Source organism: Typopeltis vanoorti, chromosome 8 (genome assembly GCF_054136105.1).
Source record: "Typopeltis vanoorti isolate ZY-2024b chromosome 8, IOZ_Tvanoo_1.0, whole genome shotgun sequence".
Lineage (NCBI taxonomy): Eukaryota > Metazoa > Arthropoda > Arachnida > Uropygi > Thelyphonidae > Typopeltis > Typopeltis vanoorti.
Genome location: NC_143556.1, coordinates 59,290,607 through 59,316,305, shown reverse-complemented (window position 1 = coordinate 59,316,305; position 25,699 = coordinate 59,290,607). Strand labels below are relative to the sequence as shown.

The window sequence follows — 25,699 nt, the reverse complement described above, 5'->3', positions numbered from 1 at the left end:
CAAATATCAAAAGAAAAAAAATTCTTGAACAGATCCATAAATCTGATAAATATTTTTCTCATTAAATATGTTTGTGATTAATAATCCTTTTTTTTTAAAGTAGATTTAATGTTAATTTATGTTTATAGCAGTATTTAATTTAAAGTGCAATATATATAATAGTTTTATTTTTGGTTTTCTTAATTTTTAACATGTCCCATTTTTTTACAAAATGTCACAGGTTTTTTTAAGTAAAAATTTCAAATGTCCCAGATTTTAGTAAAAAATTATGGGAACCCTATACTACGGCCACTACTCTTTAATTTGTAAATTAATGATATATGGAATGATTTAAAGAAGAGAGCAATATTCAGTTATTTGCTGATGATGCAAAAATGGAAGAGTTGACAGGATGATTAAATTGGTATTGTAGGCAAAAAACAATCGCAGTCCATTTAATGTTGCAAAATATAAGATTATAAGATTTGTGTACCACACTCATGGCAATGGATTGCAGGAAATTGCTGAGACAAGGGATTTGGAAGAAAGGTGAACAGGCAGTTGAAGTTCAAAAAACATATTGCAAACGTTGGCAAAATAACTTCAAGGACTACTGAGATTTATTTTTCAACACACTATAGTTAAAGATATGGAGCTCATTATCATTCTTATCACTTGGAGGTGGAGAAAGTAAGAAATCTTGGGGTGATAGTGCAAAAAGATCTGAAATTTAGTGGACACATTGCCAAAATTGTGAACAACACAAAGAATTCCGGAATGATGTAGAGGAAAATTACTTGTAAAAGTAAGGAGATTCTTGTTCCATTGTATAAGGCTCTGATTAGGCTACACATGAACTACTGTGCACAGATTTGGTTACCTAGTTTTCAAAAGGATGAAGAGATGTTGGAAAGGGTCCAGAGGCAATTGCCAAGGTATTTTCTGATCTCTGGAATGTCAAATATGAGGAAAGGTTGAAAAGATGCAATTTACAGAGTCTAGTGGATAGGAGAAAGATGGGTGATATGGTAGAGACTTAAAAGTTGGTAAGGAGTTGTTATAGGATCACTGTTGAAGAGGTTTTACAGAAAATGGTGGTAAATCAGGAGAGAACTAGAGGTCATACCTGGTAACTGTATAAGGACATGATTGGAATGACTTGCCTGAGAGGATAATGTCTGCGGAAAATTTAAGTGTGTTTAAGATGCAGTATGATGAGCTTTGTGTGTGTGTGTGTGTATAACAAAAGGACCTCCTACATGAGTTTTTGGTTCCATATGGTCTCAGGATAATAATAATAATAATTAATAAGGCTATGATTTGGTTGCATTATAACTAATGTGCAGAGATTTGGTCATTAGATTTTTTGGGGATTACAATGTTGTGAAGAGGATCCAGAATTGAGTGCCCAAGCTGATGACATGTCTGTGGAATGCTCTCTGTGAGAACAGATTGATGGTGTATGAATTGCAAAGATTATTATTATTATTATTATTATTACCACCCCAAGACCTCATGGAGTCAAAGACTCATCTGGGAGGTCCTTTTATCTCACACACACAGCTCATCATACCGTGTTTTAAAAACATTCAAACTCTTTGCAGACACCACATTCTCAGGCAAGGCATTCCAATCATTCACAACTCTGCATGAAAAAAACCTGTCTCTCATTCCCCTACTCACACCCTCTTTATACAGTTTCCAGGGATGACCTCTGGTTCTTCCACCCCTGATCTCCCACTATTCTTTGTAAAACTTCTCCAGCATTGATCCTATAACAACCCCTTACCAACTTGTAGGTCTCTATCATATCTCCCCTCTTCCTCCTGTCCACCAGACTCTGCAAATTACATCTTCTCAATCTTTCCTCATACTCGACATTCCAGAGGTCTGAAACTACCTTAGTCAGTCTCCTTTGGACGCTTTCCAACATCTCTTCATCCTTCCGAAAACCAGGTGACCAAATCTGGGCACAATAGTCCATGTGTGGCCTAATCAAAGCCTTATACAATGGAACAAGAATCTCCCTACTTTTACACGTCAGTGTCCTCTGCATCATTCCCAGCAGTCTTTATGTTGTCTTCACAATTTTGGCGATGTGTCCCCTAAATTTTAGATCCTTATCAACTATCACCCCCCAGATCTCTTATTTCCTCTACCTCCAGCAATATATTCTCACCAAGCATAAATTCTGCATCCCATCTTTGTTTTCCAAATTTTAAAACCTTACATTTTGCAACATTGAACTCACATCCCCATTTCCGTGCCCAATCACTCAATGTATTCAAGTCTTCCTGTAAGGCCACAACATCATCACTAATCTTCATGGTTCATCCCAACTTTGCATCATCTGCAAACAACTGAATATCTCGATCCAAATCTTCACCTATATCATTCATATACAAGTTAAACAGTAATGGACCTAAAATAGACCCCCTGAGGCACTCCACTAGTGACTTTCCTTTTCCTGGATATTGCTCCTCCAGGAAAGTTGGTATCTGATAGGTACCAACTTGTTGATACCTATCAGATAGCTAGTCTCCAATCCAATGCACCAATCTAATATCCAAACCCATCTGCTCTAGTTTGACTGTCAACCTAGCATGAGGTACTCTATCAAAAGCCTTTGCGAAATCCAAGTATATTCCTGTGTATCCTTTTCCTCTGTCCAAGGAAGCAGTTAATTTATTATAATAAGTAAATAGATTACTAAAACATGACTTTTCTTTAGCAAATCCATGCTGTCCATCAAAGATAATACCATTGTTATCAACCCAACTCTGTTATGGTTAAGTTGTTTTCCAACAACTTAACCATAACACCTGATACACAGATAGGCCTATAGTTTGATGCTTGAGTTCGATCACCTCCTTTATGATTAGTTGATCAGGAAAATAAGAGACATGATAGAAAATTGAAAGTGACTAAAAGATGTTCTATAAGACTGAGAGAAGAATTTTTTAAATACCTGACAAACAGATAGAGAACTAGGAGTAATAACCCCTGAAAGTTGTATAAGAGTATAGTTATTAAGTGTGTACAGACTATACTTTTTAGCTTGGAGAGTGGTGGATGAGTGTAATGATTTGCCAGAATTAGTTGTATTGATTAGGTCACACATGGACTATTGTGCCCAGATTTGGTCACCTGGTTTTCAGAAGGATGAAGAGATATTGGAAAGGGTCCAGAGGCGAATGACTAAGGTAGTTTCTGACCTCTGGAATGTCAAATATGAGAAAAGATTGAGAAGATACAATTTATAGAGTCTGGTGATAGGAGGAAGACAGGAGATATGATAGAGACCTACAAAATAGTAAGGGGTTCTTATAGGATCAATGTTGGAGAGGTTCTACAGAAAACAGTGAGAGATCAGGGGACAACCAGAGGTCATCCCTGTAAACTATATAAAGAGGGTGTGAGCAGGAGAGTGAGAAGCAGGTTTTTTACATGTAGAGTTGTGAATGATTGGAATGCCTTGCCCGAGAGTGTGGTGTCTGCAAAAAATTTGAATGCAGTATGATGAATTGTGTGTATGATAATAGAACCTTCTAGATGAGTCTTTCACTCTATGGAGTCTTGGGTGGTGATAATAATAATAATAATAAGAAGAAGAAGAATAAAGATCCATCCACCATCACATTTAATGTGCATTCAGAAGATTGAAACTCTGAATTTGCATTAACAGCTTTCAAGTAACGCAGCTGCAGAGGCCAAAAGACAGATCATAATGATGTGAGCTTACTTAGTAAGTCTTTCTGCTAAATCCAATCCAACATTTTGGAGATATATAAAGGGTAATCACTTCAGAAAACCCAAACTTCTCCATAGATTTTGTACAAAGATATAAAAAAGATCCTGATCAACGGGTGAATCCTTATTGATAAGGATTTATTAGCTGAGAGGTTTTGGGATTGTCTAGAAGTTGAACATTAATGGTTTTCTTCATTGTTCTATAAAGAACTGGAGTGAAATTGGCCTTTGTCCTTGAGGCTGTCACCTGCACTGCATATATGAGGATGGGAGCGAACAGAAACTAAAACCTTGCTATAGAAACTAGACATGGTACTGACCACTTTAGGCATCTAATAAGCAAGATGGTGATGTTTCACTGAAAATTGAGTCATCTATCATGTAGGAGTCTATTTGGCATTTACTACAACTAGGGAACACAAGCATTTTTTTATGATAATGCTCATTACAGAGGTCAGACCCAGTTTTATGGAAACATCTGCACTGTGCAAAGGTTGGTCTTGGCTAGGAGAAGCTAAATATTGCAACAGTAGATTATTAGTGACCCTACTGGTAAATATTTATTTTCAGATATAACATGAACTAAAGATGCCAAGAAATTATAGTCTTGGTTTAATCTTTCATCCAACCTTTGTTATCATGCTGTTGTTGTTTGCTCTCTGAATCACCTCCTAATATCCATCTGCACCTTTTTTTTCCAACTAAATCACTTGTTCTCACACTAGTTTTCTTGACTGTTTAATTTTCATATCCCAAGTATCAATTATCTTCATCCTCTGTCCTGGAAAACACTCTGTCCTGGATTCACTCATCATGCCTTTAAATTAAATCTCTATACATCAGTGACCAGAATGAGTGACCTTTCTCACTAAAACTCTATACATGAAAAGTGAGCTATGTTCAATTAATTTGTGTGCATATTCTATTTTCTAACTTCTCTTCATATGAAAAAAAGAATAAAAATCAATTAGTCATTGACCCAAGACTATAAATGGTAATCCTCCCCTGTTCATTAAGGTTTCCTAATTTTACTAACAATTCTTTCTCCTATAGGATGCAGGAATTGAAGGTGAAAGAGATGTTTATTTTGACTAGTACAAATGATTTAGCAAGTGTGATATACGAAAAGATATGAAAGAGTTGCTAGTACATCCAAAAAATAAGAGTGAGAAAGTAAAAGTTATGAGTCGCTTGGCATAGTATGATAGAGCTTGGCACTGAATGACAAGCTGAAATGAAGAGATATGATAGTGAATGAGTCAGTGGATAGATTCTGCAGAAAAAATGGTGTGAAGTTTGTGGATGTGTGGAGGGAGTTCATTAGAAGAAATTATTTATATAAGGTGGATGGCTTGCATTTGAATGGATTTGGGATCAAGAGTCTTGAGAAAGTGCTGTTCAGTGAGAGTTCAGAAGTGTAAACTCAGGGAAAGTAGAATGTTTAGAGGAATTCAGATGAGCATGGGTCCAGGCAACACAGAGATTAGTAATTGAAAGTTTTATTTTTCACTTGGTTAGACTATAATAAATTTAGTTTAATCCTTTATCCAAGTGTGAGCAAAACAAGTGTGAGCAATCCAAGTGTTAGCTTGCTCCACCTTTGCAACAAGTTGCCCGGTGTTGTACCACCTTACCCTAGTCCTGAAGATACTTTCAGGCGCAAACTTTGTTTGCTCACACTTGGATAAAGGATTAAACTAAATTTATTATAGTCTAACCAAATGAAAAATAAAACTTTCAACATCTTTCTCTAAATCCAGAGTAATTTAATAAAAAGGTGGCACACGGTTTGGCAACTCCTACAGGTAGAGATGACCTTGCTAATGCTTCTGCCTGGTATCTCCACTTGGGCCTGGCTCCCACTGAAGAGACCTCAATAAAGGTCGAAATTAGTCTGGGTAGAGGCCCTCCCCTTAATGCATAACATTAGACATATCTGCAAGGAGATGTGTTTTGCATTATGGAAGATACTGGGATAGGAGTGATGTTACCATGCTCCACCATTGTTACGATTTGCCTGGTGTTGTACTGCCTTACTCCAGTCCTGAAGATATTTTCAGGTGCAAACTTTGTTTGCTCACACTTGGATAAAGGATTAAACTAAATTTATTATAGTCTAACCAAGGGAAAAATAAACTTTCAACATCTTTCTCTAACCTCTAATCTGACCTTTATTGAGGTCACTTCAGTGGGAGCCAGGCCCAGGGGTGGAGATACCAGGCAGAAGCAAAAAGCAGACCTCAATAAAGGTCAAAACTAGTCTGGGTAGTGGCCCTCCCCTTAATGCATAACATTATACATATCTGCAAGGAGATATGTTTTGCATTATGGGAGATACTGAGATAGGAGTGATGTTAGCTTGCTCCACCTTTGCAATGAGTTGCCTGGTGTTGTACCACCTTACCCTAGTCTTGATGATACTTTCAGGCGCAAACTTTGTTTGCTCACACTCGGATAAAGGATTAAACTAAATTTATTATAGAGATTAGTAAGTGGAAAAGTGATCATATGATGCTAAATGTAGAACTCTAGGTTCTAACTTTAGTGGGCTAAGCACAAGGTGTAAGGGAAGTTGTGGGATGAAGAGGGTATTGCAGTTTATGTATACTAATGCCTGAAGTATTCAATATAACAGTAATGTGTTTTTTGCATTGGTTTAGCTCAACTCTTGGCCAAAAGTTATTGGTATTAGGATATATGTGAAATTACAAAGCAGATAATTATGACAAGCTGAAGAAACAGCTTTCAGCAGTTCCAAGGCAAAAGAATTTAGAGTGGGAAATATGTTGGTTGTGCATGGGAGGTGGTCAAGGGGTGTTTGAAGAAAGCAGAATAAAAAAAAAAGAAAATGTATGCCCAGATTCAGAAGAATAAATCAGGTAGGAGTTAGATGGATGAATAGCATCATTAAGCTGGAATTGCAGACAAAGAAAAAGTTTTGGAGGGAATATAACAAAAGATTATCAGCATTCCTATGAGTAATACAAGGCACAAGGAAAAAAAGTGAGAAGAGTCTGGAAGGTCAAAGGTAATTATGAGAGAAAGCCAGCTGCTGTGGCCAAAAGAAATTCGTTTTTTCACTATGCGGCAAGTAATAGGAGGAATGACTATGGAGCGTGCACCATCTAGGTGGTAATGTTGTAATGCCAGATGAAACATTGATTAACTGGAGAATAGAGATTGAAGAATACGAGGCTAATCTTCTTGAATGGCAGTCAGTCTCAAGTAGAGTAATGTGGGCAAATATGAGAATGGGGAACTGGACAATGAGACTTATTTGTGCCTATGGTCCCACAGAAGGTTCTACTAAGGTAGAAGTGGAGGAATTTTTTGAGGCTTTAGAAAAAGCAACTGACACAATGAAAAAGGAAAAGTTGGTCCTTGTTGGGGATCTAAATAGCAGAGTAGGAAATGATTGTGAGACATACAAAAATATTTTGGGAAAATTTGGAGAAAAGAGCAAAGCTAATAATAATGGCAAATATCTGTTGGATTTCTGCTCAGGACATGGACTGGTTATTACTAATACCATGTTCCAACATAAAAATGTGCACAAATTCGCATGGAGAGAAGAGGCTAGGAATAAGAAAAGTCTCATTGACTATGTTATTGTTGATAGTGATGTTTTCTCCCTGGTGCAGGACACCAGAGTGTACAGAGGATTTGAAATTGGAAGTGATCACTATTTAGTCTTGAGCAGGATAAAATTGAATTTCATATTGAAAAGAATAACATGTAAGAAAGTTTTAAAGCGAATAAAAGTTGAGCAGCTCTCAGATGTGAACTGTAGACTAAAATGCAGAAAGATTATTGAAAAGAAAATGAAAGAGTTTGAGAACAGGAATCAAACCTTGGAGATTCAGTGGCAAACTCTGAAGAAAACATTGATTGATTCTGCCAGAGAGGCATGTGGTGAGGTTGTGTGCAAGGATAAAAAAATCAGAACTCCCTGGTGGACACAGGAAGTTAAACAGGCAGTGAATGAAAAGAAGAAAGCATATCAAAAGTTCCTGGCAAATAAGTCAGCTTTTACTCTTAGAGAATACAGAGACAAATGTAAGAAAGCTAAACAGTGTGTAAAACTAGCTAAACAAAAGTCATGGGAGGACTTTGGCAAGAATATAGAAAATAAATATCAAGAAGGTGGCAAAATATTCTGGAGGTTGTTGAAGAAGCTTAGGAATGGAGGAAAGAGTGCTGTAAAAGGAATTAGAGATGATAAAGGTGACATGAAAATAGGAGAAAAAGATATCCTTGAAGTATGGAGTAATTACTTCGAAAAACTGCTAAATGAAACAAGCAGTGATGACAGCACATTGATAAAAAACACTGACCAGGCATGCAGACAGGATTATATATCCATACTTGAAGTAGAAAAAGCCATCAAAGGCTTGAAATGTGGAAAGGCAGCAGGAGTAGATGATATTCGACCAGAAATGCTGAAGTATGGTGGTATAAGAGTCTTACAGTCGCTGCACTTCATAGTTCAGAAAGCCTGGACAGAGGGACGAATTCCCGATGATTGGAGTAGAGCTCTCATAGTACCCATATATAAAAAGGGAAATAAAAATGAATGTGAGAATTACAGAGGTATTTCCCTACTGAGTGTTCCTGGCAAGATCTATGCAAGTATACTTGAGAAACGGTTGAGAAGAATTGTGGAAGAAAAGCCTGGTGAAGAACAAGCTAATAGAGGCTGTCAGGATCAGATCTTCACTTTACGACAAATAGTCGAGAAAGCATGGGAATATAACAAAGATCTGTATTTAAGTTTTGTCGATTTGGAAAAGGCATATGACAAGGTGCCAAGAGAGAAGCTATTCAATACGCTGCAGTTATATGGTGTCAATGGAGCATTATATCAAGCAATACTTAGTCTTTATTTGAGTTGTAAGTCAGCAGTTAGAATTGAAGGAAGTACAGGAAGATAGTTTAATGTTAAATCTGGCATGAGACAAGGATGTACATTATCCCCTCTGTTATTCATTATCTATATGGATCACATTATGAAGGAAAGTGGTATTAAACATGATATCAAAATTGGAGATGTTAATGTCAGCTCTTTGCTTTATGCGAACGATGTTATACTTCTAAATAAATCCACTACAAGTCTGCAAGATTCCCTGACTAAATTGAATAACTGTTTTAATAGATATGGTATGAAGGTCAGCAATAAAAAGACAAATAAAAAGAAAATAGGTAGAATCGTTGAAAATGTCAACTGCATTGTGAAAGGAGAACCTGTGGAACAAGTAAAACATTTTAGCTACTTAGGCACAATTTTTACTGAAAATGGTAAATTAAATATAGAAATAGACAACAGAATCAGCAAAGCTAGTATGGTGGGAAGTCAATTGAATAAATTCATATGGAATAAGAAAGAAATTAGTCGGAACACTAAATTAGTTGTATACAAGACAGTGTTCAAACCAGTTCTAACTTATGGATCTGAGAGCTGGGTCAGAAGTAAAACACTTGACCAAAGACTAGAGACCGCAGATATGAGAGTCCTGAGAAAGATTACAAGCGTGAACAGATGGCATCAATGGCAATATCATATTAAAAATGAGGATATTAGGAAAGAACTTGACATTGCCAGCATCGAGGAATGTGTTAGCAGAGCTAATCTCAGGTGGTATGGTCACTTAAATAGAATGGGAGAGGAAAGATTAGCAAAACAAGTGTTCTTTGCCAGGTTGGCAGGAAAACGACCCAGAGGAAGACCAAGATATAGGTGGATTGATACGGTACAAAGTGCCTTAGACGATAGAAATATAAGATCTGATAATGTTGGAGTCTTGACAAGTAACAGACTGATTTGGAGGAAAATTGTAGATAGGAAGTTAGTAATGATGTAATTTTTTCATGTAGTACTGTCATATCCTGTACACCCCTTGAGGGTACATGGCAGGAATTTGATGATGATGATGATAGAGATTGAAGAAATGAAGGTGCTTGATATATATTACAAAACCTCAATACAAACACAGCCATTACATTAGATGCCATAATGGCCCATGTGCAAGAAAATATCAGCTCCCCTGACCAAGCTGTTTAATTTAAGCCTCAGTACTAGGAAGGTTCCAATGGTTTTGTGAAAGGTAGGTCTTGCCTTAGTAATTTGCTCACATTTTATAATAAACTGAAAATGGAGTTGGATAATGGAAATGGCTATTCAGTGATATTGCTAGAATTTGCAAATGCCATTGCATAAAGAGGCTACAAGAGAGAATTAGAAAATTATAGGCCAATCATCATCTCAGGAGTGATGGTTAAATTATTGGAGAAATTGGTGAAAGACCAAATTTAGTACTGAGTGTATAGGAAAGAAGTAGCATGGTTTTGTGAAAGGTATGTCTTGCCTTAGTGATTTGCTCACATTTTAAAATAAACTGAAAATGCAGATGGATAATGGAAATGGCTATTCAGTGATATTGCTAAAATTTGCAAATGCCTTTGCAAATTCTAAAAATATCACTGAGCAATATTCTAACAACAGAACCCTGTTGCATAAATGGAAGCATATGAGAATGGATGGAAATCTAGTGATTTGGATTAAAGGTACCTGATGGACAGATATCAATGAGTGGTTTATGAAGGAGTTGAGTCCAGGACCACAAAGCCTAGTACTTGGTCCTCTGTTATTTAATTTGTACATCAATGATACTGGAAATAATTTTACTGAAGATACAAAACTGGGAACAGTGACAGTAAATGAAGGTAATGTACAGATCATGCAAGAAGACTTAAAAAGACTCGCACTATGGGCAAAGATAAATGGCTACCAGTTCAATGTCATTGAATGTAAGATGATGCACTTTAGGAAGAAGAGATCACAAGTAGTATACTATATTGATGGAAATGAGCTGCAGGGAGTTGGGGTGGACAGGGACTTAAAGATCAGAGGGCATATTACAAGAGTAGCCAAAATAACACATCAGATTACAGTTCCTGAAGAATACAATAACAAGCAAAGATAGAGAAGTTATTGTTTTCCTATACAAGGCTTTAATAAGGCCAAATCTGGACTAATGTATGCAGATCTAGACATCAGGCTTCTGAAGGATGAAGACATGATGGTGAGGAATCAGAGGAGTGACAAAGACTGTGGCAAGTCTGACCAAGTAAATGGTCATAGAATGCATCCTAGAATAACAGATTGAATGCATCCAAAACTAGTAGACAGGAGAAAAAGAGGAGACATGATAGAAGCATGTATGTTATTATTATTAACATTTGACCTTCATGGAATCAGAGACTCATCGTGGGATGAGTTATTTAAAGGATTTTTATAGGATCAACACAAAATACTTTTTTCACTATATGACGGCAATGAAAAGAACAAGGGGATTGCTTGTGGAAATTGTGTTAGAATGATATTTTTTGCTTCGAGGATGGTGAATACGTGCAATAGATTGCCAGCAGTGACTGTGAGTACTTCATCAGCAAAAGAGTTTAAGGAGAGGCATGATAGGTATTAAGTGAATAATGGCTAGTCTTTGAATAATGAATCTCATTGATGACTCTTCTGAATCCATGGAGATGCCTTTATAATAATGATAATAATAATATTAACTATTATTATTATTATTATTATTATTATTATTTGTCCTTGGCATCCTTTCCTAACACTCCAATCTTTATAATAATCACTGATAAAGAGCCAAAAAGGCTTCACTTCGGCGTTGTAAAATTATACAAATTAAGTGGATATTGAATCCAACATTATTTAAAAAACGAATATAGAAACTCTAAGATAGAGACTCTAAGAGTTTCATGCCGAATATATAGAAACTATAAAAGTTTTGGCGGATCCAAGCATAAGCCAACACCTGGTTCAGGCTAAGGCGACTCGTAGTAAAGGTGGAGTAAGTTCTTATCACTGTCCTTAGTATTTTCCATAATATAAAGCACATCTCCGTAAGGAGATGTATGACACAATACATTATGGAGGGAGGGTCACTACCCAGACCGGTTTTGACTTTTGTGGAGGTCTCATCAGTGAGTAGGTAGACCCAGATGTAAATACTGAGGTTGAAGTGATGCAGAGGTTACTCTTTACCATGTGAGTTGCCAAAAGGTGCACCAAAAATTACTAAAATAAAGAGCCAAAAAGGCTTCACTTTGGCCTTGTAAAATTATACAAATGAAGTGGATATTGAATCCAACATTATTTCCAAGCCGAATATAGAGACTCTAAGAGTTTCATGCCGAATACATAGAAACTATAAACATTTCGGCGGATCCACACATAAGCCAACACCTGGCTAGGGCGACTCGTAGTAAAGGTGGAGTAAGTTCTGATCACTATCCTTAGTATTTTCCATAATGTAAAGCTACTGTAGCATAATGTACTAAAGCGACTCATACTATGAGTTGCCCTAGCCTGATCATTGGTAAATGTAAACAGTAAAAAGGTCATTGGTGCAATGACCTTTTTACTGTTTCTTCCAGAATCCAAAAAAAAATAACTGACTCAAGACCAAATACAAAAATTAGAATTTAATAAGGCAAAAACAATATATACACTTCAAATAAAATTTCACAACTACAAAATTAACTGGATCCAAGGCCTTTCAAAATAATCTTACACTTAAGAGATCGCCCATTTTCTAACTCATTCTATTACTGATTTGTTTAACATATACTTCATCACATCCACTAGACTAAACACTTTTTTTACACAATAACAAAATGTTCATAACCAGTTTCTCTGTGAAGGCCCTTTTCCGAAGATATAAGACTCTCTCTTCTTCTTTTCACAGGATCCTTTCTCATCACCCTCATGTAGTACACATTATTCCTCCTGACTCTGAAGTAAGATATTCTGAATTTACCGAAGTATAGGTACTCATACCTCATGCAGTTCAATTTTTGTTAATTTTTGTACCAGCAAAAAATTTTCTTCTACTGCTTTATCTAAGTTGCTAAATTCCATCTCCTATTCCAGTAGAAATAACAAATAGATCTGGCATCCTTAAAACAGATGAAATTTTCCATCAGCATTTCCTCAAACATTCCTATAGACCGTCAATTGCAATATCTTCATTTATTTACCAATACTTATTGACAGTCTCCCACTTTAAAAACTCATAGTTCTATGATTCCTTTTTCAGAATATACTATTAATTCTCCTCCAACCGTCACATAAAAAAAACTTATTTTCCTCAGAACCCAAATATCTGCCAGCGTGCATTCTCTTTTCTTCCCAAACGTTCTCTTGTTTTTTCCGTTACCTCGATACTGAACGCTCTCTCTGTCAGCTGTCAATCACCCATCAAACTCCTCGGCGAGCATGCACACTCCATAAAAATGCCAAGCGAGAAGCTAAGTATAATGGCTGACACTTTGTCTCCGTTAGCGACAAGAGAATGTCTTCATAAAATACAACACTTAATATTTTAAACCACAATAAATTTCTGAAAGTAACACAACTATCCAAATCCAGTAAGTACATAAATTTTTTAAATACTTTACATTTCATTTTGACAAAATAACATCAATAATGGGCACATCGCAAGTGCCAACAATACGTGTTATGAAACCATTAAACTATTAAACGTACTAACATAAACAATTTGCAAAAATATTCAGAATTTAAAATTATGATTATTTTTACAGCAGCATGTGATGGAGTGAGGGAATTATGGGTGTGAGAGTACTGGACCTGGTCAGAGGATCAGAATAGCTATCCATAACCAATGTGACCACATTGCCTCCAATTGGTGAAAGTGACTATATGGTCTTGACTTGGGGGAATGTACAATATGAGGGATATTCTGTCAAGAAGGGGGAAGTGATTATGATTATCACTATAAGGTAGATGATTATGACAAGCTTAGGAGAAAGCTTAAATCTGTGCCATAGCATAAATCACTGCCGGGTAAGGATGCTAGTAGTGCACGGGAGATAGTTACATATCATCTAGAGAAAGCAATATTAAATTGTATACGTATAGTAAGATGGGTTAATCAGTCAAACATGAGTTAAGCACGAGCTGCAGAAGAAGAAGAAAATGCTGTGGAGAAAATGCAAAGAGAAAGATGACCAGCATGACAAGGAAGGCAAAATCAGATTATGAGAAGAATCTAGCCAAGCAGGCCAAAGGAAATCCTAAAGAATACTTTCGATATGAGGCAAGTAAGAGGAAGAATAATTATGGAAGATTAACCTAAATGTGTGATGATGGTCACGAGGTGAAAGAAGCAGATAAAATAGTTGAATTGCTGAGAGACCACTTTGCAAGGGTATATCATCCTAGTCAAATTACTGCTTTAATATATATGACAGACATTAATGTGGGAACAGAGCTGTGTGAATTGGAGGTTCTTAGGATATCACAGAATCACTATGTAAATACAGCTGCGGAGTTAAATAGGATATCAGTTCGGGTGTTGTGAAAATGTGCAAGGAAACTGGCAATGCCTCTCACTATTTTAAGACTTAGCTCTGGTAGAGTTCCTAGCAAGTGGAAACTGATCAAAATAATTCCTTTGCATAAGCCAGGTTCTAAGACTGCAGTAGCAAATTATAGATCAATCAGTATATCTGGAATGGTGGTAAAAGTAATAAAAAAAACTGGTCAAAATAGGGAATTCAAGAATGGGTGGATAAAAATATGATACTGTATGAGTGGCAACTTTGTGAAGGCTTGGTCATGCCTTAGTAATTTACTATCTTTTTATAATAGAGTAACAGCGGAGTTAGATGAAAGAAATGGTTACATGATGATTCTGCTAAATTTTGCAAAGGCATTTGACAGAATACCACATGGAATTCTCTCTCTCTTATGCAAATGAGTATGAATGGGGATGGATATAACACTGGTTATAACACTGCTGGACATATATCAAAAAGTGGTGTATGGAGGGGCAGAATGAGGCAAAAACAGGTTACTAGTGGTGTGCCAGAAGGTTCAGTGCTGGGACTATTGTTGTTTAATTTGTACATAAATGATACAGGAAATAACCTGAAAGGAAATATTCAGTTGTTTGCTGATGATGAGTAATAGTTAATCAAGGCAATGTAGAGAGATTGTAGGATGATTTATATAGGCTGTCAGTATGGGCAAAAATTAATGGATGTCAGTTTAATGTGGAGAAATGTCAAGTTATGCATTTTGGGATAAACAGATTATAAGCTGTGTATGACATTGATAGCGCTGTATCCCCCAGGAAATAGATGAAGCTAGAGATTTAGATGTGGTGGTAGATGGAAAGTTTAGAGGACATGCTGCTAAGGTAGCCCATAAGATTACTTGGCTATTGAAGAACACATTAACAAATAGAAATAAGGAAGGTGTTATTCCTGTTGTTGATATGTCCATCTGGCTTTCTGTACTCAAGTCTATTCACCTGGGTTTCTTGGGGATGAGGAAGTGGAGGAGAAGATTCAGAAGTGAGTGACCGAGATGGTGAGTGATCTGTGGAATGCTCCCTATGAAGAGGGATTGAGGGTATGTCAATTATAAAAGTTGGTTGATAGGAGAAAAAGATGGGATATGCTAGAAACATTTAAGTTGCTTAAAGGGTTTTATAGGATTGATGAAGGGGAAATGTTTCAGCACTTGGGTGTGGGGCAGAACAAGGGGGTCATTCCTGGAAGTTGAATAAAGGTGTGGTTAGTAGGGATGTGAGGACTAGATATTTTGCTTGGAGAGTTGTCAATGAGTGGAATGGATTGCGAGAGTCAGTTGTAAGCACTTTATCTGTTAATGGGTTCAAAGAGAGGTATGAGAGGGCACCTCTGTGGAGTATGGACTCCACAGAGGTGCCTGTATAAAAATTAATAATAATTACAACTTGAAATCATTTATATATTTATGCAAAGCTTAATTAAACCAATTATACTATAATAGTCCACTTTGAATTAGGACAGTGAATTACTGTACATGATATCAGATTAAATATGTAAACTATAAACTCTGAAGACCAGTCAGAAAATAGATAATAATATTATTATTATTATGTGATACCTCCGAGGAGTCCAAAGTCGCATCGAGGGAGGGCACCTACTCTACAACTCTCCCATCTCTACCACTTAATCCACCAACTACAGTGAAATGCATCATCTATACCAATGGCATCTACTGCCCACCACCTCCACTAGTATTTCCACAGACAATCACAAACATCCATGCTCAAAGCAGGATTCGAACCTGCAGCATTTTGGCTGGAGAGTGCATACACCATCCACTCAGTCAACCAGACCAGTATATGACAGTTATATAAGCTAGGATTTTATGGGACATGGAATGTAAAACCTTAAATGATCAGAAGTCAAGGGGTTCATCTCAGAAAATCGAGTAAAAATGCAGTTAGAAACTTGCACGATGATTTTTTTTATTTGTTTCAGATAAACATGTGGAATATAATGACCCATGTGCATCACTGCAAGTTTAATGTGCAGTATGTTAGTGGAGGGTGCATCTCTTGATGAGTCCCTGGACTTCACAGAGGTTCCAATACAATAATAATTATACAATAAATTTTTAAAAAAAAACATTTTAATTAAAATATTTAATTCATTTATAAAATTCTGTCATGGTGAAAAGATTTCCAAATTACCATCACTTCCATTCTACATTCTGTATCATATCTAACCACTCATAAATATAAAATAGGCAGTAGAGAGAGAGAGAGAGACATAAGTCAAATATCACAAGTAAGAGCAACTTAAAATTTTCAATAATTTAGAAGCTATATTTTGAACAGAAGAAAGGCAATATATTTTATCTTCAACTATATTAAGCAGAGAAACTTCTAACAATTACAGATTAATTTTAACAATTCCTGTATATAGCAAAATGACAAAATACTTATATACATGCCTAAAGAACTTACCTAGTATGTTTAAATCAAAATTTAATTTTTCACTGCCTGCTTCATTAAAAACCAGACAAGAATAAAGTCCAGCATCTGACTGCTTTGCCCGCAACACTGTAAGCTTTTTCCCATTTGGATGAACATGGAAGTTTGGATCTGTACTCATGTTTATTTTTCTTCCTTCTTTTAGCCACTGAATTTGAGGACTTGGATTACCAACAACTGGACAATGAAGAGTAACTGGGCGACTAATATGAACAGATGGATTGTACTCCACTTCAACACCTAAATCCACACGAGGTGGTACTAGAGGAAAAGAGAACAGTATATTCAATTAAAAAATAGTCATACAGTAATCCTCATAAGAGAGAGAGAGAGAGAGAGAGGAAAAAATGTTAATCGAAACAGCTGAATTTATATTTAAGCGTTGCTTCAATGAATAGCCATTTTTTGTGGAATATGTTATTATTCTCAATAAATGATTACAGTTAAAAAAAAAAAATAAAAAAAAAAAAAAAAAAACAGGGCAGAAGGATGTTGAGAAAAAAATACGTACCAACACATAATCCATATGCATTATTTTCAACAGGTGTAAGAATCAATTAAACTGATAATGAGAAAAACAAATAATCTTCATTTGCGATTTCAGTCCTTTACAGCCCATAACCGAACCTGTGTCCTTGGTAACTCTAACCTTAATATTATTAGGATTAAGTGGTTAGCTTTATGCTGACTGAAAGTTGTGCCTGAAAATTGCACATGTATTACTAGCTGGGTTGACAACATGCACAACGAAACACTCAAGTTTATAAGAGGATGAATTCTGCAATTTACATATGAGACCTATTAACTACCTTCAGCTGAAAAACCTTTGTGCCCAAGATGGGATTTGAACAAAGGTCTTCCCAACCAAAGATCACTGGCAGTACCAGATGAGATATGGAAACTTGAAGAAAAACAATTGGGGGATAAAATACGTGTGTTAACTGTTAGCAATTAAAATAATCTTCAAAAGACAATAACATCTAGGAAGTTTAGTATGATGAGCTCAAATCTTGTAGATGGATTATGTCTCATGATAGAAGGATGGAAGAACAGAAAATTAAAGAAAGAGTGAATAGGAAAAGCCTTTCACAGAATGACTTTGGCTTCTGACTTAATGTCCAATAACAACAAATTCTAGTGCATCTCTATGGTAGAAAAGTACCAGAATATGCAAGTAATAGGGATGAGATGGCAATTTGGGATTTTACTTAACAACTTTTATTCTGTTTGGCTCAAACCAAAAGACAATGATGCCACAATGAGGTGAAATATCATGCTGGCTAGGGCATCAATAAATCAAACAAGCATGCCACTGTTTTTTGTAACAAAATCAAGCTGAACATTAAAACAGTGACTAGTAGAACCAATTCAAATGAATTTCAGTTTTCATTATAAGAACCAACATAAGCACCATCAAAAGGAAGTATCAATGGAAAACAAGCGAAACTAGGAGATGAATTATAGAGGTACCTAAAAAGAAGTGGAACTAGCAGAAGTCAAAATAATTGGTTACAGAAAATAAAAACATAAAATTCTTCAAAATATAAGATGTTAATAATATTCATTCAATAATGATCAGGGAAAGGAAGGTGTAGATATAGTATTTAACATTAAACATGAAGATACTCTTCTCAAATGGCAGCAATATCAAGTAAAATAATGAGGGCAAACATCAACATGAGGAACTGGACAGTGAAACTTGTTTGTGCTTATGATTCCAAAGAAAGTTCTCTAATAAGGAAGATGAGAGAAACTGACTCATTATTATTATTATTTCCACAAATCCTCCTTATACAGTTTCCAGCGATGGCCTCTTGTTTTAACCCCCCCCCTCCCATTCTACAAAAAATTTCTTCCATGTCAATCTGATAACGAACCCTGACTATATGTCTCAATCATATCCCCCCCCTCTTATTCCTATTCACGAGGCTCTGCAACTTACATTCTCTCAATCTGTCCTTGTACTCCAGATTCCAAAGACCACTGACTACCTTTGTGAATCTTCTCTGGATCCTTTTCAAATATCCTCGTCACCATGAAAACCCATGACCAAATCTGTGCACAATAATCCATATGAGGTCTGATCAAGGCCTTATACAATGGAATCATAACCTCTCTATTTCAGCATGTCAGGGTCATCCGCATCATTGTCATTATCCGATGTGATGTCTTCACAACTTGTGCAATGTGGCCCCTGAATTTCAGGTCCTTGTCCACCATCACTCCTAGATCTCTCTCCTCTACTCAACTTCTTTAAAGTTTCCCCACTAAGTGTATACTTTGCATCCCATCATTGCTTACCAAATCTTAAAACCTTACACTTTGCAACATTGAACTGACAGTTCCACTTACCTGCCAATTTATGCAATCAATTCAAGTTCTCTTTATGAGGCAATAACATTAGCTTGACTCTGCATTGATCTCCCCAGTTTTGCATCATCTGCAAACAGCTGGATATCACTAGTTAAACCCAACTAGTGATAAAAAACCCAAACCATAATCCAATCCCATCTGTTTCAATTTATTTACCAGCTTGTCGAGTGGCAGTCTATCAAAAGCTTTTGCAAAATCCAAGTACACTGCTGTATATGCATCTCTCCTGTCCATGATATTTGCTGTCATCTTGTTTCAGTACATAAGTAAGTTAGTGAAACATGATCTCCTTTTAACATCCCATGCTGATAACCACAGACAATACTGCTGTACATTTCTGAATCCTACTCCTTGCCAATCTCTCCAGTACCAGCTTGTCAAGTGGCAGTCTATCAAAAGCTTTTGCAAAATCCAAGTACACTGCTGTATATGCATCTCTCCTATCCATGATATTTGCCATCATCTTGTTTCAGTACATAAGTTAGTGAAACATGATCTCCTTTTAACACCACATGCTGATGACCACAGACAATACTACTGTACATTTCTGAATCCTACTCCTCGCCAATCTCTCCAGTACTTTCACCACAACTTCAGATAAACAGATTGGCCTATAATTTGAAGCTACAACCTTATCACCACCTTTTTTGCAGTGGAACAATTTTATTCTCCTTCCACTCCCTTGGAACCTGTGCTGGTACAAGTCTCTTATTAAATAGGCATTCCAATACTAATGCCAATTCAACTGGAACATTCCTTTAAGAAGTGTGGTGATATGTCATAAAATCACCTTATTGACATCAAGTTTATTTATTTCATCATATGCCTCCTTCTCACTCACAATTAAGCCATCCTCTCCTATCTCCTCTACACTTAAGTTCCTCATGATTCCACCCTGATCAGGATGAAACATACTTATAAATTAATCATCGAATACCTCAACAATGTCTTCAGCAGCAGTTACATTCTACCACTTTCATCCATTGACATCATCATCTTACCATGATCATTCTTCCTTCTACTTGCCACATATCTAAAAAACTTTCTAGGGTTTTTCTTCACCTGATTTGGCAATTTCTGCTAATATTGCAGTCTTCAGAAATATCAGAATATCTGTCAATTGCTTGAGAGATGTTGGAGGAGGGAATCTGCTTCTTAATCTGCTCTCCAAAATTTTCCACAGTGGTTCAATGATATTCAATCAGGTGATTGAGCTGATGTTAGCCAGAGCAGATGTTGAAATTCTTCTCAGTGCTCCTCAAACCAAGACAACTGTTTTGGCTATGTGTATAAGTGCTGAAAAATGGCACCATTGTTGGGAAACAATATTTAGACCATAGGATGCACCTGATCTGCCAGAATGTCCACATACGTGCTAGCAGTAACTTAATCATTTAGGATTATGATGGAGCCAGCCAAATATCAATATTATTGTTCCAGGCAACTCCAAGGAGTCGACAGACTCATCGAGGAAGGCCCCAGCATCATGTCAAGAACAACTATTCGACATTGACACAGTATCTATCATACCTTGCCTTGAACTCATTCATGGTCTTAGCACCCACAACAGACTCTGGAAGCTTATTCCACTCATTCACCACTCTCCAAGTAAAAAACCTAGCTCTAAATCCCTTGTCAACCACGCTCTTGCCCAGCTTCCATGCATGACCCCTAGTCCTACCATCCCCAGTCATATTTTCAAAAATATCTTCTGGATCAATCTTATAGAAACTCTTCAGTAATTTGAATGTCTCAATCATATCACCCCTCCTTTGCCTATCGTCCAATCTCTGCAACCCACAAATCTTCAACCTATTCTCATAAGGTTCATTTCACAGACCTGCTATCATCTTGTTCACTCGTCTCTGGACCCTCTCCACTTCTTCCCCATCACGAAGAAACCCTGGTGCCCATAACTGGGCACAGAAGTCCAGATGGGATCTTATCAAGGCTCGATACAGAGGAACAACAACTATGTTTGTCTCTGCATGTTAAAGTATTTTTCAGAAGCCAAGTGATTTGATGAGCTGATTTAGTCACTTTTGCAATGTGCCCCCTAAACTTCAATTCCCTATCCACCAACACTTCCAAATCCCTGGCCTCATCAATCTCCTGGAGTACGGTTCCACCAATGCGATATACTGCTGCTATTCTTTTCACCTCAAAGTGCATAACCTTACACTTTGCCACATTAAATCGACATCCATTTTTCCTAGCCCAGTCCTCCAAACTATCCAAATCATTCTGTAAAATTTGGACATCCTGTGCACTCACAATTGCTCTACCCAACTTTACATCATCAGCAAAAAAAGTGAACACTTCCACTCAAATCCTTTCCTATATCATTGATGAACAAATTGAAAAGCAGTGATCCAAGAACAGAGCCCTGTGGCACACCACTAGTCACAAGCCATCTTTTAGACTCCACTCCTGCATAAACCACTCTCTGGTATCTCTCCTTCAATCACGCTCCTATCCATCTCACCAATCCTATATCTAACCCCCATCTGCTCCAGTTTACTGATTAGGTTTCCATGTAGTATCCTGTAAAAGGCCTTGGCAAGGTCCAGTAGTATCACTGTAAACCCATTATCCCTATCCAGTTCAGCCGTCACTGTGTTATAAAACGTGAGCAAGTTACTGAGGCATGATCTACCCTTCACAAAACCATGTTGTCCGCCATACAATATCCCATTTTCATCTATCCAATCCTGTATTCTTTTCTTGACTAATTTCTTTAAGACCTTGACAATGATTCCTGATATGCTAATCGGTCGGTAATTTATAACAACAGTCTTGGAACCACCTTCATGCAGTGGAACTATTTTCCCCTCTTTCCACCCCCTCGGGACTAACCCAGACCCAAGACTCAAATTACACAAAATGGTCAGGGGTACTGACAATTGTTTAGCTGCTTATTGTACGATACAAGCTGGTATACCATCCAATCCCATGGATGTATTGACATTGAGGTTATGCAATAGACTACTCACCTCCACTTCATTCACCACAATTCCCGTATAATCTACTGGTTTATTCGTTTCTGCAATGTCACCACCTGGATGATATATACTTGCAAAGTGCTCACTCAGTAACTCAACTATATCAACTGATTCAGTTACCTCCCTACCATCGGCATTCTTTAAAATCATTCTGCCATGTACATTTTTCCTTTTACTTGCTACTGGGGTGGGGGGGGGGGGGGGTGGGGGGGGGGGGGGGTGGGGGGGGGGGGGGGTGGGGGGGGGGGGGGGTGGGGGGGGGGGGGGGTGGGGGGGGGGGGGGGTGGGGGGGGGGGGGGGTGGGGGGGGGGGGGGGTGGGGGGGGGGGGGGGTGGGGGGGGGGGGGGGTGGGGGGGGGGGGGGGTGGGGGGGGGGGGGGGTGGGGGGGGGGGGGGGTGGGGGGGGGGGGGGGTGGGGGGGGGGGGGGGTGGGGGGGGGGGGGGGTGGGGGGGGGGGGGGGTGGGGGGGGGGGGGGGTGGGGGGGGGGGGGGGTGGGGGGGGGGGGGGGTGGGGGGGGGGGGGGGTGGGGGGGGGGGGGGGTGGGGGGGGGGGGGGGTGGGGGGGGGGGGGGGTGGGGGGGGGGGGGGGTGGGGGGGGGGGGGGGTGGGGGGGGGGGGGGGTGGGGGGGGGGGGGGGTGGGGGGGGGGGGGGGTGGGGGGGGGGGGGGGTGGGGGGGGGGGGGGGCATTTACTTTTTTAGGTAGCATGATGAAGGTCGACTGTAACCAGTCTTGAGGGATTATGCCTGTATCGTAGATCTTATTAAATAGCATTACTAATATGTTAATGTTGTCACCTTCTAATAATTTTACTATTTCTGCTGGTATTCTATTTGGTCCTAGGGCTTTACCATTTTTAGCTGAGTTTAATGCACATTCTACCTCTGATTTTAGAATGCATGGACCTTCCATATGTTCATAAGTATTTTCTGGGTTCTGTCTATTATCAGTAAAGAGTTCTTCTATATATTTCACCCATTCTTGTATTTTGTCATCCTTTTTGGATATAGTTTCTCCCTTTTTGTTTCGAAGAATTGTTTTTTCTTACATATACCTGAGGTCTCGTTCATCTTTTTGTGTAGATTAAAATTGTCATGTTTTTCCTGTAGAATTTCTATTTCTTTACATTTTTCATTCATCCAGATTTCTTTTGCTTTTTTGATCTTGTGTTTAATAATTTTCTGAACCTCTGTATATTTTGTTGGATTATGATTTTTATATGATCTGCGTTGATCCATGAGAGAAAGAATTTCATCAATCATCCAATCTTTCTTTTTTACTGCTCTATTAGGACATAAGGTATTGGTACATTTCTCTATAAAGACAGATTTCAATTTGTCCCACGATTCATCAACCCTCATGATGTCATCATTCTTGATAAGTGCTAGCTCTTGATTCAGATCTTGACTCAATTTGCTTCTTATCTCTGTGTTTTTTAATTTTCCCAAATCAAACCTCTTTTGTTGATGTTTCTTAAGCATAGCTTTCAGTCTAAGTTGTAATTCTGCCACCAGTAGGTTATGATCAGAAGCAATATCTGCACTAGGATAGGTTTTTGTACTCTTTATAGAACTTCGAAATCGTTGATTAATTAGTAAGTAATCAATTTGGTTTCTGACTATATTCCCATTATTATCCTGTGGTGATCGCCAAGTATACAATCTTCGAGGTGGTAGCTTAAACCATGTGTTTGTGATTATTAGCTCCTCTTCCTGGCAAAATTGAAAAAGACGGTCACCTCTCTCATTTCTTGTGCCCAGTCCATGTTCGCCAACTACATCTCCACTTCTACCTTTCCCAACTTTAGCATTGAAATCACCCATGATGTTAATATCATGCTTTTTTTTGTGTTTTTCATTAGTTGTTTTAATTGATCATAAAATTCTTCAATCTCGGTATCACTCTTGTCAGAAGTAGGGGCATAGACTTGTATAAGATTAACATCTAGTGGTTGTTAAATATTTGGGCATTACAATTAAAGGATTTAATTAATGTCCAAAAATTGTAAATCCATTCCTTTAATTACAATTAAAGAAATGGATTTTATTAATAATTTTATCGATAATAAACAATATTTTTTCTTGAAACAAAACAAGAAGAATATATTTTGTTTTTAAGTAATTTTGAATTATACCAAATTGTATAATTTTATACAGTTTGGTATAATTGACAATAAACAATAAATAAACAGATAATAAGCAATGTTTTTTCATGTTTAATTTTTTTTTAATTTTTACCATAATTTTGATATTTTATTCAAACATGTATACACTGTACTTACAGTGCGTATGTATATTTCGAAAGTTGCAGTACCCCCACGATTTCAAGCCACGAGCCGTCATTGATCATTAATAAATGTTATTCTTTTTTAATTCATTTAATGTGATTTATATTTAATTGCAAATTTTATTTTAAGTTAACCTAATTCACACCGATTATCAGCAATTAATTTTAAAATATTTCATTCAAGTTTAATACTGAAAAAAACCGGCTGAAAAAAACTAGAAAAAAAGTCGCAAATAAGAAATCAATTTTACAGTTGTTGTTATTTTTAATCCTAGAAACATGAAGAGCACTTTATTGTACGTTAAACATGACATGTTAAAAATTATTTCGAATAATCCGAATATGATCTTAGTGTTTAAAAATGTTAAATTTCGTTGAACGTCGTAGAAATAAACTTCGTTAGTGAAGCTATTTTTAAAATTGTTGTTATTTAGAGTTACAGAGACAGCTAAGTACACAAGGCAGGTGTAGTCAATGTCAACTGAGTATTTTTTTTTTCGACCGGTTTGTCTGTTCAGTAGGTAGGTAAGAAAAAGATGAATTTCACGAAAAAAATATCATATCCATACGAGACTGGCTAACTCACCCTTAGTTAAAAAACCCTTGGAAACGTTGCTCTGCTATTATGACGAGATTTAAACTAGGTCTTTCCAAGCAAGAGATACGTCATTATTTACTATACTACGTATGCTTTCTCTGTATCCTATTTGACAAATTCAGACATCTAGTTAAGGGATGATACTATAAATTTAAATCACGATTTCAGTGCTGGATTTATTTTTTCATTTGTCAATGGTTTTCAAAGCGTCATCAGAATGAGCCCATGTTTTCATCCACCATTCAAAATCTGAAATTCTGTTTGAAATATGCTTCGTGGGAATTAAGTTTCAAATAATGCAATTCAGTTGAAATTCTTGTTCTCAAACAAGAATTTTTCAGCACGTCCATCAAACGACGCAATTTAAAGAACTAGTCTAGTGATTGTTGATACTTCTAAATATTATGGAAAAAGTTATAAAATTTGCTACATTCGATCTGAAACTCTACCTATAAAGGGATGAAGCACAAACTTAGCAGAGCTCTCTCTCTCTCTCTCTCTCTCTCTCTCTCTAGGGGTTTTTTTTCACCTGGAAAATCGGGTTTTTCTTTCTCCAGAACAGGCAGACATAGGACGCACCGAGAGGTATAGGGCCAACCATCTTATCCTCCAGTTACAGCTGCGATTGCAATAATATTATAACCTCGACACCGTAAAAGGTAGAAGAGGAAGGATTAAGAAAGAAAGTTATCATAGGGATTTTTTTTCCCAAGTTCTGGAATTCCGATATTATCTGAACAAAATATAGTCATCTGATCTTATTTTCAAATACGTATGAATTTTAAGCAGTTTTAAGACCTTCAACGTGTATTATCATTATCAACGTGTTCTCATTATAGAACTA

The 25,699-nt window shown here is 37.3% G+C and overlaps 1 protein-coding gene across 1 annotated transcript in view; it reads right to left on the bottom strand.

Annotated features, from left to right (window-relative positions):
- The window catches only part of LOC150104025 (hemicentin-1-like), a 427,367-nt gene that overhangs the window by 378,117 nt on the left and 23,551 nt on the right, over positions 1-25,699 (bottom strand). The window contains exon 2 of the mRNA XM_090396384.1: positions 16,572-16,859. Within this exon, the coding sequence (XP_090252510.1) occupies positions 16,572-16,859 (288 nt within the window). The remainder of the gene's footprint in view (positions 1-16,571; positions 16,860-25,699) is intronic.